This window comes from Halyomorpha halys, unplaced genomic scaffold (assembly GCF_000696795.3).
Source record: "Halyomorpha halys isolate HHAL.00 unplaced genomic scaffold, Hhal_1.1 Scaffold1541.1, whole genome shotgun sequence".
Lineage (NCBI taxonomy): Eukaryota > Metazoa > Arthropoda > Insecta > Hemiptera > Pentatomidae > Halyomorpha > Halyomorpha halys.
The window spans coordinates 9,948-23,836 of NW_027116259.1; the positions used below are offsets into that span (position 1 = coordinate 9,948).

General features: G+C 28.5%; 1 protein-coding gene across 1 annotated transcript in view; it reads right to left on the bottom strand.

The window, feature by feature from the left end:
• Positions 1–352: 352 nt before the first annotated feature.
• LOC106689995 (sex determination protein fruitless) overlaps positions 353–13,889 on the bottom strand; it is a 42,179-nt gene continuing 28,642 nt past the window's right edge. Inside the window, exon 4 of the mRNA XM_014435239.3 lies at positions 353–1,657. Within this exon, the coding sequence (XP_014290725.2) occupies positions 1,386–1,657 (272 nt within the window). The 3' untranslated portion in view covers positions 353–1,385. The remainder of the gene's footprint in view (positions 1,658–13,889) is intronic.

Below are 13,889 nucleotides of genomic sequence, written 5' to 3' on the forward strand. Positions count from 1 at the left end.
TAATTTACAAAATGTAAGATAGAAAAAGAAACAATTTAAATACTTATTTTCAATTAATGAAATTCTTAGTAAGATTAATTGTTTTATGCTGCTTTTATAAATAAAATAATATAAAAACTATTTCAGGTAAAGTATGTGAAAAAAAATTTCAGTTTTCACTACAATTTATTGTTAATACTATTTATTATATCGGCATGATTGAACCTTACATTAATATCTTCATAGCCATGAAAATAAAGCTAAAAATGTGTTAACTAATTAAGACTCCTGGGTTTAACCTGGATGGATAGATACATGCTTTGGTTAATCTTTGAATGCAATTATTAAGGAAGAGAAATAAAAATAAAAACAGTTTAATGGTCTAACATCAACTGCTTTCATCAGATGTATTTAAGAGATTTACATAAATCAGTTTAACACAAATTGCAACAATGTATTTCGTTTAATACCAATTGATGATAAAGATTGCACAAAATTTCAATACAAATTTAAAATAAAATAAAATAATCAATCTTAAATAATTATAGCTGATTTCAAAATAACTTATTGCATGCTCTAACGTTTAATAAGTTTATAACTATTCAAGAAGTATTTTAAGAAACAATTCTTTGGTATGAAAGTTTGGAATGGATGATACTCAAAATAACATATTGAAACATATACATATATATTTTTCATTACATAAACATAAATTATAATTTAAATATATTATTTGAATATATATATTTATATATCACCTATATATTCTCTATTTACAATTTTTAACCAAATAAAACTTTAAAATAAAAACATTACTGCAACAGAATATCATATATAATACAGAACAGATATACAAATCAATATCAGTAACATTGGCATTTATAATGCCAATAAAACCAGATAATAAAAATAAAAACAATTGCACTAAAAAGAAATTATTGTGTTTTATACACACACGCACACGCATCCATTAAATGTTTCTAAAAATCACACAACACTTCTAACCCGTTATCATTTCATTCTTACCTGACTATTCACAGATAAAAAAAAAAGAAGTTATTTGGTGAGTTTTTAAAGCAGATTTTAAATCATTGCTAATTAAGTTATTGTCAATTTGTTTAAATACTAACATAATGCACTTTGAAACATTTGGTATAAATTATTTTATTCTTTTACACTCACAGTGATCAAGAATATGGAATAAATGGCCTATCCCATTCTTAATATTAATGACTTGGAAGGCTTTTGCTGTTTTTAACAGCAACACTGGTAAGATATAATTTTTAAATATTTCATATCACTTTTCTACAAATATATATATTTTTTTCTTTAAAGAAAAGTTTGACTTTTCCTTATAATAAAAATATCACTGTATTAATATCACATTCATTGGAGGGGAATAAACTTCAAGCTGCACCGTCTGTGCTGATGTCAGACTTTGGTTCACTAATTTTTGCAAGAGTTTCTGAAAGGGAGTGTTTATAACGACAGTGTGTTCTTAAGTTATCACTTCTTGTGTAAGTCGCCTGGCATATAGGACAAACAAACCTTCCGGGGAAATGTACATGGTAATGATTCCGAATATGTGTCACAACCTTTCCACACAGCCGACAACGATGAAGGTTTGAGCATCCTGGCAACCGATCAAAAGCCATCTTCATATGAATAGATCTTGAGCCTAAAAACATAAAAAGTTTAGAAAATATGTATTCAATTATACAAAAGGTAATGTTAATTAAAGAAATTTGATATAAAATAGATAAAATGGCTTTATTAAAATCTACAAGCAGAGAACTTCTTTGACTGGTGCTACACTGCACACCAGTTCTGAAAAATAACAGATAAAACAAAGAATCACCCAAGAACTGACAAGGTAAATGAATCATTTGTCTAGACCAACGTGTCAGCTTAACTCTTTTTTAAGTGCGAATCCCATACAAAATTGTCTTTTATATGTGTCCAAGTATTTAGTAATACACAAAAAAACTACAATACAGCTCTTGTTGACTTCATGGGTGCATGCCTTCCTCTGGTCTAGACAAAGATATATCAATGATCTTTTTTTATAATTATTAACATATTTTTAGGTTGGGCATGTTCAGAACAAGTATGCAGTTAATTCTCATTTTTCACCCAAAGCTCAAGAAAAGTATATACAGTAGAGAGAGGCTTCTGCATATATTTTAGTTACTACAACAATCTAGAAATTCAAATTATAATACTTTTGTGATTAAGCTGACTAAAGAAACATGTTAGCTGTTTATGAGAAAAATCATTCAAGAAGCCATTTTAGAATTTAGTATGTATTGCCAAAATTTCCCAATTGACTCCCTATTTAAAACAACAATGTTTAAATTCAAATGTATTTTTACTTTTAATCGAATAAATAATAGTTTGCATTGGTTTAATTGATTTTATATGTATGATGCAAAACATCTGTGGAGTCGGCTCTTATAAATTTAATATACAAAGAAGGAAATAGAAAAAATATATTGCATTACTAGAAATTTAAAGACGGTATAATGATTGTGGCATAACAGACAAAAAGGAAGATGATGTGAATCTGTTTAGTTTAATATTTATGAAGCTCTTGCTATTCAAAGGTGGATTGAAAGTATAGGTGTTTAGTAGTATTAAGGATTATAGTATTACTTAGAAGTATTAAGCAGTATATATTGAAGGTAGTTCTATAGTTCCACTATCTCAACAAGTATTTAGGATACATTATGCACTAGATTAAGGGCTAACACTGTCTTGGATTTATCAACTATATATATAATACCACTTTTTTGTTTAAGATAAGTAATTATAATTTTTTTCCTGAACCAAAAGTAAACAAGATAAGTAAAATACTGAAGAGCAGCCAGGGCCGAGGAAAAGCAAGCAATTAAGGAATCGATCATTGGAGGAATTCAGAATGGAGATCCAGATAGATTATGAACAGAATATTCAGAGATTTCGGAGTAAAACTAAGAGTATTAGTGACAAGCACAAATGGAGAGCAGGAAACAAAACCTAGGACAAAAATTCTTACACCTAACAAAGAAGAAGCTATCTTGGAGGAAGAAGATGAGACAGTTTTTAAAAGGGCAAGCTAGGGAAAACTGTTGTGGCCGATGGCATTCTACCAGACGTAGTCCAGTTTAGATTTAAATAATTGACAAAGTCCTACAGGACATTTTAGAGAGAATATGGACTAACAAGTAAGTACTTAGAAGTATAGTAATAAAAAAGTGGTATCAGATCTCCGTAACAGGATATTAACAAAATAATCTGTTTACATTAACTGAGATCTAAAAATTAAATATGTAAAAGGATAATGCTAAGAGTCTGTCCTCATCTAGAACTTCATGAACACAGCCAAGATTGCACAGATCACTTTTATACCAGGTAGATGTAAATAAATCGTTTGAAGAACTGAGAACGATAAGTTTGCCTATCAATCCAGCAACGGTTGGTTGCAACAGTTCAGCGTTTTACCAAATATCCACTACTCAAAGAGCTAAACAAAAAAGTGAGCAAAGAGGACAAGGGGGAATAAGTTTTGTTTTTTCCTAGTATTATTATATGGGTTAGAAAACTGGACAATCTTTGACAGGATTGAGTATGGTTCATTGATGTGCTTGATGAACCCAGGCTTAAGTGGTTTCGACATGTCAGCAGAATGGAATACAATCCTAAAGCAAGATTACACTAATCACTGCATACGCTAAGACTTACCTATAGTGGCTATTAGACTGTCAAGTTGTTTGGCACTACTTTAAAGAATCAATAATATGGGTTTTAATAATTTTTTTATGAGTTTTGTTTTTTTAATTTTTACTGTACATATTAGTTTTTATTAATCTTTCCATTCCATTCCAACAATTATTTTGTGACTTTTACAGAGTTTTTGTTATCTAATATTAATAATGACAATACTTAAAAAAACAAAAGTATATCTAGCTATAAGAGAAACGTATAGTCTGAATCTACATAAAAAATTAATAAAAGAAGTTTTTTATTTTGTTTTAGGTGTCATATTTTTTGTCGAATACAAAAGGATAAATAAAAAAAAAAAAAAGATTTCATTTGGGTATTTCTAAATTAGAATCCATTGGAAGGGACTAAATAATGCAAAGTATTATTTTTTCTTAAATAAATTATTATAGATTTCTTTTTTCAGTGTTATATTAGACCACAAATTTTCAGAAAAACTTTCTTTTTAAATAAGCTACAAGTCCATATCAATAAATAAATGTATGTTACCAAGTAATCTGATATTCGCCTCCAGTTTTGTAAAATAACTATGTGATGTGAGGTTCTGTCTCTGGAAAGTATCCGTTTTTATAACAAAAATAATTAAGAATTACTAAACTGCATTTTTAAATAATAAAATGAATTATTTAATGTGGGCGTAGCAAATAAAATTATATAAAAAAAACTGTTTTAATATAATTTTATTATTATGTAAAGAGTCACTCACTAACCACAACAAAGAAACACAACTTTCCAGCAATTTTAAATATTTTTATCATTTTATCAAGTAAAATTTTATATTTCTTTAGTTTTCAAAGTAAAACTTCATTTTTTATACCTACATTAAATATTTTATTTAACACTTTTTTAAAAAAATAAATAAAGTGTATTTTAGTAATTTATAATTATTTTTGCTGAAAACACCAGAAACTTGAGAAAACAGAGTTCATATCACATAATTGTTTTACAAAACTGGCAGAGTATAATTAATTTTAGAAAAAACAAATTTTTTTATTATTTAGCCATTCAAATAGTTTTAACAACAAATTTTTATTTTTAAAGATAAAAATGTTTTAATATAATTTTAAATATGTTTATCATTTTATTAAGTAAAATTTTATATTTGACAAACCTACATTAAATATCTTATTTTACATTTTTTATTAAAAGACGGAACTCACATTACATAATTTTATTATGTGTTTTACAAAAATTGACAGGAAATAATTGATTTTAGAAAAAACAAAACTTTCTGTTATTTAGCCACTTCGAATAGTTTTAATTATGACAAATTTAACATGTTATAAAGACGATTTTGTCTAGTTTACTAGGCTGGAATTACAATGACCTAACCTATTATTAGTATTTTAGTTATCATTTTTCTGTGTGGAATATAGTCATAGTCCATATAAAAAAAGTGTACAGTCAAAATATCATGTCTGTGATAGTAAACATTTAACCTCATAAATTTTTAATATGTACTTATTCATATGAATACCATTTCTCTTTAATTCAATAAATAAATAGTTGATTATAATGTATTTCTGTACAAATCATAATATGATAATTGCCCATAAAAGAAGGTATAAAAATAGGTTTTTATTTATACTTAAGTGAAATTCTTGATGTATAAAAATAGGAAAGAATACTAAATTATTACTTTTTTTATTTTTTATGAACTTTTTTTTTTTTACACGATCAATTTTTTTTTCCAATAAAAAAATCTAAATTCAAGTTTTTACTATAACCAAATCTTGACACTATTTTAACCAAAAAGTGAGCTTTGGATTAAAATAAGCTTTAATTGTAGCATAGACTATATGGAATATAAAGGAGTAAAAACTTACAACCATTAAGTTTTTTATCTAATTAAGTTATTTACTTACTTCTTTAAATCAACTTCTATGATTAGTGATTATGAAAAATTTTTTACTATAGGATTAAAAAAAATAGTGGAAAATAGTTAGTAATAATTTTGTCTCAAATATTACACCACATAAACATGCTAGAATTTTAATTTTACATGCATAAATAAATAAAAAAAATTCAAATTTTATGCTAAGAAAAATTGTCTAAGGATTTGTAACTAATATGACCCAATTATTTAAAAACACTGATCTGAAGCACATAATGCTACCTCTGAAGAGAGATAGGAAAAAATTACCAATGGATAAAACTACAGCTAGAATTATCACGGATAAATAAAAATAAATACAACCTTTATTCATGAATAAAACATTAATAAATAAATATCGTATCCATGACAATTATAGCTATAGTTTCATCTCCAGCTAATTTTTGGCCTACTCTACCTCTGAACACTCACTAAGATCTACTTGTTTTAAATTTCATTAACATCAATAAATAAATACAAAATTAGCAGAGCAAGATTAATATCACTTCAAAGTTTTAGCAAATGTTATCAATATTTTTCTCATAACTTTGATATTCTTATTTTTTAAAAATGATTTTGTAAATTTTTCATGGAAATTCAAAGTTGCCTAATGACTTAATACTTCATAAGTCTTTTCCACATTCTATCTGACCCAAATAAAATATTTGAAAGTCAAAGCAAATCTTTTTAAATGACTAATTTGTTAAAACTGGGACATATGAGAATCAAATAATTTTCAAAAACTTTTAGAACAACATACTTCCTGTAAGTAGATGAAGAAATAAAGGAAAATACAAATTTCTAGGATCAATAATTTTATTGGTCGAAAGCCGAGAGATTTCTGAAGCATGTGTAAAGAACAATTGTAAACTTAGTTCACGTTGGATTTTTTTCCATGGCATAAAAGTACTGTGACTTAATCGAGACCTTTTGTGTGCCATCACAAAGTCATCAGACCATTCAAACAGGGCAATTTTCTTACAAAATTCACATACGCAGTTCGATCAATTAGGGATCAGTAATAAAGAGACAACCAGTGGTGATATTCAAAATATTTAACAAAGAGTCTGCTAACATAAAATTTTTCCATAACAATTGTTTTCCACTCAAATGGTGCATTAGTAAAATAAGTGCGAAAACCTTAAGATATTAATATAAATAAAAAAGATGTGTTCGTGAAATTTAACATTGTTTATGCCAGAACTATATTTATTTTTGATAAATAATAAAAAATAATTTAATTATATTATTTAAATTTCTTGAGACAGGTAATTATTTATTAAATAAATCCAAAATTGTATCCTTTTTAGTCTCAACACTTTTTATTTCAACAGTCCAACGTTTCGGCCATTTCAGCCATCCTCAATTATAAATTCTTCCTCACATTAAAATTTAAAATTTGTTTTGTAGGCTATTCTGCCCAGGTCATTCATTAATTATAAGTTAAAAACCTATTTTTTTTATTTAAAATCATAAATATCTAAATCTTCTTATTTTAAAATTATCCACCAAATCACTACCATATACACAAACCATTTATAACCTCTGCAAAACCTGGGCAGAATAGCCCGCAAAACAAATTTTTAATTTTAATGTGAGGAAGAATTTATAATTGAAGATGTCCTTGAGGATTGCTGAAATGGCCGAAACGTTGGACTGTTGTAATAAAAAGAGTTGAGACTAACAAGGATACAATTTTTGATTTATTTAATAAAAAATAATGTTCAAAATGGTTTATTTAGTACATATTTTAATATTTTTCTAGTAAAAATCTGGCAGTCGAGTGTGATTTTGACCAAATCAAGTCCTTGCATTACCCTCCTTCATGGGTTGTAGCGGTACAGAATCAATCTTTTGTTAATTTATAAAACTTGTAAAAATTGGCTTTTTTTAATCAGAAAAATCATAGATAAAGCAGTTAAACAATAGAAAAACTTTTTAAAATCATTTATTTTATCGTTAGGTATTATAATAGACACAGCCAAAACCAATGTTCAGTAGTATTAAAGAATATAATATGTATATTTTTTAGAAAAAACAAAACCACTGAGAAATATTACTTGTGTTAATCAAGGTTTGGCAAAACTTATAAACTCACTGAATATCACCACTGTTCACAACTAAAATGGAAGTATCATATCCTAGCTAATGGATCACATCTAAAAATTGAGTGAGACAATCTTATTCTCCTTTTGGCAGAAGCTGCAAAAACAGTGACAATCAACTTCGTATTGAGCTGACAGTGCACTGTATATAGTCCTGTCCATTTGTATTAGTACTGCAAGCCTCAAAATAAAGGGTCCTTTAAGAAATAGTTTAGATTGTTCCTCTTTCCTCATTAGAGAACAGCAGAGTTTCAAATTGCTGAGTCCACTGATAGCGCCTGTGAGTGCTGAGATTAAGCTTCACCTATTAGAGTTTTGGCAAAGATTAATTTCTGTCATCTAAAAGACTAGGGTATAACTGCCTAAATATATGGCAATCCCCCTCACCAGCTCTATCCATTCTCCATACATGATCTGTGTGAATTGGTCTTATTAGTTTTTACACAGTAGTATGTGTATACTTTTTGCCCAGAAGAGTTCATTGCCAGCACCTCGTCCTTACCAATCCAACCAAACATGTTCCCTCGCTAGATCTATCCATTCTCCATACACCGGCCCATATATGGAACCCACTAAATGATCTGTGTGAATTGGTCTTATTAGTTCTTACACAGTAGTATGTGTGTATTTTTTGTCCTAGAGATTTAAGTGCATTGCCAGCACCTCGTCCTCACCAATCCAACCAATCATGTTCCCCATGCCTTAATATATTATGAATTTGGATCTTGTTCTAACTTTTTGAAGCCTGCACTGTTCGTAGTACTTAAAGCTCGTGCCGTAGTATAGTTAGATACTGATGAGTTCATAGTTGACATCTGATTATATGTATATATGAGGAGAAGATGGTTGGGGGTGTGGTCAGTGAAGGACACAAGTAAAAACTCATTCATCAGCGCCAATGTTTCGGCATGAATTTCAGGCCTAAGAACAAAAATAAGATAACAACCATAATGATTGAATGGAATTACAGAAAATGCAAAGTGTAATATTAAAATTAAGAATGAAAAAAGAAAATATAGATATGAGAATTAATTAAATAAATACGAGTACAAAATTGGAATTTAATAAAATTGAGGTAATATAAAAAAATATAAATAAAAATGTATGTGATTAATTAAATTTGTAAGTCGAATAACAAAATTAAAGAAGTAGACATACACTTATATAAGTAAGATAAATAACAGTAATAATAATAATAATAATAATAATAGGAAAGAAAGAAAAGAATAATAGGTAGTATAATAAAAGAAACATACTGAGGTTCAATGCCAAATACAACCTCGCTAGTGGTACCTGGCGTTGAACCTCTGTATGTTTCTCTTATTATACTACCTATTATTTTTTTCTTTCTTTCCTTTTTATTATTATTACTTTTTCCCCTTTATATTATTATATACAGTTTCAATGTTCTTATGATATTAAACTATGCATTTTCTTCAATACTACTTATGTACCTATATTATCAGTTATCTTCTTATTTTCTGTAATTCAATTTAATCATTATGGTTGTTATCTTGTTTTTTTCTTCTTAGCCCTGATAAAGGCCTGAAATCCTGTCACTAATAAATAAGTTCTTACTTATTTGTGTTCTTCATTGACCGCACCCACCCCTAATTATCTTTTCCTTTTGTGAATTCATTAATTTTTACCATGATAGGGTGAGAGTCTGGTTGGAGCAATCTTTGTCTTGAAAGCATAAGACGGTTAAGTTAATGAGTATTAATCATTTTTAAATATAAACGTCATGATGTTACTGATTCTGTAGGTCTGGACTTTATCAAAACAGACAAAGGCATATATTTGTTATAGTTAAAGATAAGTTGCTCAATAAGGACTTCAGTCCTAGAGTGAGATCATGTTGTCCACTGTAATGTGTTGATGTAATCATTAAAATAATGTAGTTTCGTACTCCATGGTCCATACAAAGAAAGGTATACTACATTACCAAAACAGCCTTTGTTTTATTACCATTCTTGATATATTCACACCAAATTCTAATGACCTTTATCATTTATGAGAGCTTCATAAGTTATTGGTATAGCAAAGACAACTAACATTTTGCACCGAGTATACTTCCACTCTCATAAAAACAATTCCTAAGGATCAACCAATAGTTCTATTCAGTTATGAAAATTTAAAGTGTGTTTCCCAAACATTACTATTTTATAAAAAGAATTATCTATATCGGATATCCACTTTTAAAACTACTTCATGTCAGAGAAACTTTTGACAATGATTTTAAATTGTAATTAGAAACTAAGATTAAAAAAACTGAAATCTAAAAAAATATATATTTTATAAATATTAGTATGCAATAACTTTGCAGTTTTTTTTTTTCTGTTTAGTGCAATAATATGAAAAAATAAATATATCATACAGTTGTGAGAGAAAGCACATACAATTTCAAAGTAGCCTAGTGGGTAGTAGAGTAATTTTTTTGTAATGAACCTTGATCTGACGAGGCACTTTCTATGCCTGCTTAATCCTAAAAAAATGTCTGTACTTTCTAGATAATAATTCCTCAAAGAATGGGGCAATATAAACCTAGATGTTTTTCATTAGTGTTCAGTTCTCTGATCTAGAAGTCAGGACTGGCCTTTCTCATAATATTTTTTATAAGCCAAACTATACTTAATTTGAAACAAAGATGCTCTAATCGTCCAGCACAATACCATTCTTAAAATGAATACTTAAGTCGAGATGCCTGTATAAGTAGAGCTATTAAAACTAACCTATGATATGTGGACAAATATATATTCTCTAATTCCTAATAATGTCAGGCCAAAATAGGATTTTTTTTTTTTTTATTCTTATTCACATACCTGTATTAAAATAAAAATCTTTTGATATGTTTTGAAAAAAAAAAAAACGTGTCAATTTAGGTAGTCCTAGGATGATAAGAGCTATGAAGATATGAATGGCAGCCAGCCTTGATTCCTTCAATTTTGATTTCGGTTTGCTTAACCAGACCATGACTACTTAAAATTAAAAAATATAATCAAGTATCAAAAGTTGAATAGATCTTAATTTCTATGCGCAGCAACACTACCATAAAAATAACTACTTGTACTTATTATAGATTAAAAATTATATCCTTTAAGAATTTCCTGATATGAAGTTTTGAGAGGAATGACAAAGCCTTCCTGCCCTTCTACAAATCTACAACTTTTCCCTACAAAACTCAATTTTTTCCAAAGCCTGGAGAAAAGTACTTATTCAACCGCAGGATAAGGTCCCATGTCGACTTTAGACCCATCTTCATCATGTCAAAGCCACTGGAAAGAATAGTTTATTCCCAGCTTACTCATTCCTTGAACAAAATAGTCCTTAATCCTTTTCAATTAAGGTTTCTATCACAATTATTCTACATAATTGACTCTGCTAAAAATTTCACAAAACCTCTATAGACTTAAAGAAAGTCTTAAACTAAACCTTGTCATCTTTGATTTATCAAAAAGACTTTGACGATCACACAATCCTCTTCTCAAAACTACACGATATTTAACTATTTAACAGTGTTTTGAACTGGTTCCGCTCCTTCATGTCTCTCTGCTCCCAAACTGTTATTATTTTCAATAAATCCCTCATCATCACTACTTCTCTTTAGAGGTGTCCCACAAGGTTCCTCTCTTTCACCAACCTTATTTCCCATTTATATAAATGACCTAATTAATGTTATCTGCCACTCCCAAAATCATATCTATACCAATTACCTACAGATATGTTTATCCTATCCTTCAAATATGAATAAGGTATTCCGTAAGGTTCAGGAAGAAATTGACAGTATTCGTTGCTGGGCTTTAGAAAATAAGATGCACTAAAATCCAGCAGAAACCAAGTCATTCGGTTCCAAACTCTATAAAAACCTAGGAGTCACTTTTGATCAGTACCTAACATAGAATTGACATATTTTCTAAATAACCCAGAAATCTATCGAAAGCCTCAACAGTTCCTAAGATTCATTTCCATAAAGTACCGTCTTCCAAAAATTAACTACAGATGTCAATTGTATGGAGGACTGTCTTGTGAACAATATATTAAACTGAAAAGACTAATAAACTGCTTCATAAGATTCATCTTCGATATTTCCGAACGTTCTCACCAGTGCCTCACACTATTATTCCGAGCAAAGTTAGGTAAGTATCTGAAGACCTTTTTGGTGCATTTATATTCCAAACCTTAATAAAAAAAAGTCTCCTATATTATTGACTTTTTTAACCTAGGTTTATCAATCCACCAACCGATTTGTATATTCTATTCTATAGAACTGCTTTGATTAAAAAAATCCACTGGGCAAGCAAACTCATTTTGGAATTCCACTTGTAATGCTTCCTCCTTAACGTCATTTATATATCCTCGGTTTTTTTTTTGTAAAAAATCCTTTCTATATTTTTCTACTACACACTTATTTCTCTTTCATCGTTTCAGGGTTCATAATCCATATAAAATACTTTGCTGAAATTTAGTTAGTTTTCAATGTACATACTTTTTTTATTTTTAGTATCCATCTCCTTAAATATCTTCTGTAAACTTGTAAATAATAAATAATGATACAAACTCATGCAAATATGTATTTTTTGTTCATATTTTATGTATTTAATTTTTTTGAAATTTTCCAATTTGTTACTCTTAGGAGAGCAAGTGTCCCAGAATAAAGGTAGATTTTTCATTTCCTTCAGGATGTCACAAGGTTGCTAATTGCTAAGGATAATATTATTTCCATTAAATATTACTCATGAATTGTATTCAGGCATTATATGGTCAAAATTATAACCAAATAGATTGTATCCAGCCATTATATGGTCATAATTATTACCAATGGATTGTGTGGTAATTCCTGGGAAGTGGTAAAGGGTGAAAAAAAAAAATTATGATAGAGCATGAATTCTCTGTTTTTACACTTAGTTATGAGAATTATTTTAAAGAGGTGTGGTAAGCCTTCCCTTGTCATCGATTTTAACTTTCCTTTCTAGTAATAAGGTAGAAAACATCAACTTTTTAAGTTCTGAAACTGTCACTACCATCTTGTCAGCATATAATATAATAGAGAATAATACAAAAATAATTTACAACCTTAATACTTTATTGAGGCTGGTTAATATCGTTTAAATCAATAAATTTTTATCCATTTTAGTCGCAAAAAATTTTTATTCCGACGTTTTGGCCATCCTCAAGGACAATCTTAATACAATTTTAGAACCAAAAACATTTAAGAAACTACTTCATGCAGGCTATTCTGGCTAGGTCATTTATATCAATCCACAAATTTATATAAATTTTAATTTGACTGTGATAAATAAATTTAATTTTTAATTAAATGTGGAAAATTGAATAGTTAGGGTGATTTGAGGACTTACTTTGCATGAAGTAGTGTTTTTGGTTCTAAAATTGTATCAACATTGACCTTGAGGATGGTCGAAATGTCAGATTTATAAATGGAATAAAAATTTATTGATTTACAATAAAATAAGTTAACTTCACACTAAGTCTTATTTGTGTAACTAAACACGCCATATTAACTGACAGGACAAAATTCAATATAGTAGCTTGAAAATGGGCTGTAAGGTTGGACAAAAATAATCTGACTTTTTGATTATCTGAAACATCCATTTTTTTTTTTTACCGACAACTCCTTATTATATTACTGACCTTCCGCCTTTTATTCTTTTCTAGTCACCTATCGTCTAGAGGTAATTTTCATTTTCTCTTCTATATCATCACTCATTTATTAATCTTGTATATTTATACAATTTCGTGACCTATCGTTCTCAGTTATTTTACTTAGTAAACCTTTAATTTCATTTCATCTACTTTATTTTATCAAAAGTCTTTCATAGTAAGGCATGCATGCCAATTTCAATTTCCGTTTGGTTAAACATATATTTAAATGCCTGCTATCAACCGGAAAAGTTAGTACCCACTCATTCTAGACAGAATATCTCCCTAAGCGAGTTAATCTCTCTCTGTATTTTTTAATATGTCTCCCTCCCCCCACTCTCCATATCTCTTCTCCTGTGTTCCTTCCTTATTCACTTTTATGGACATTCTATATTTATTTTTTACTAATCTATATTACTGTGCATCTTTAATCCACTATAGCACATATTCTGTTTTCTTTCTTGGCCAATGTAACGTATAAATCATTTTCTTCCATACATTTCATTATGTTTATT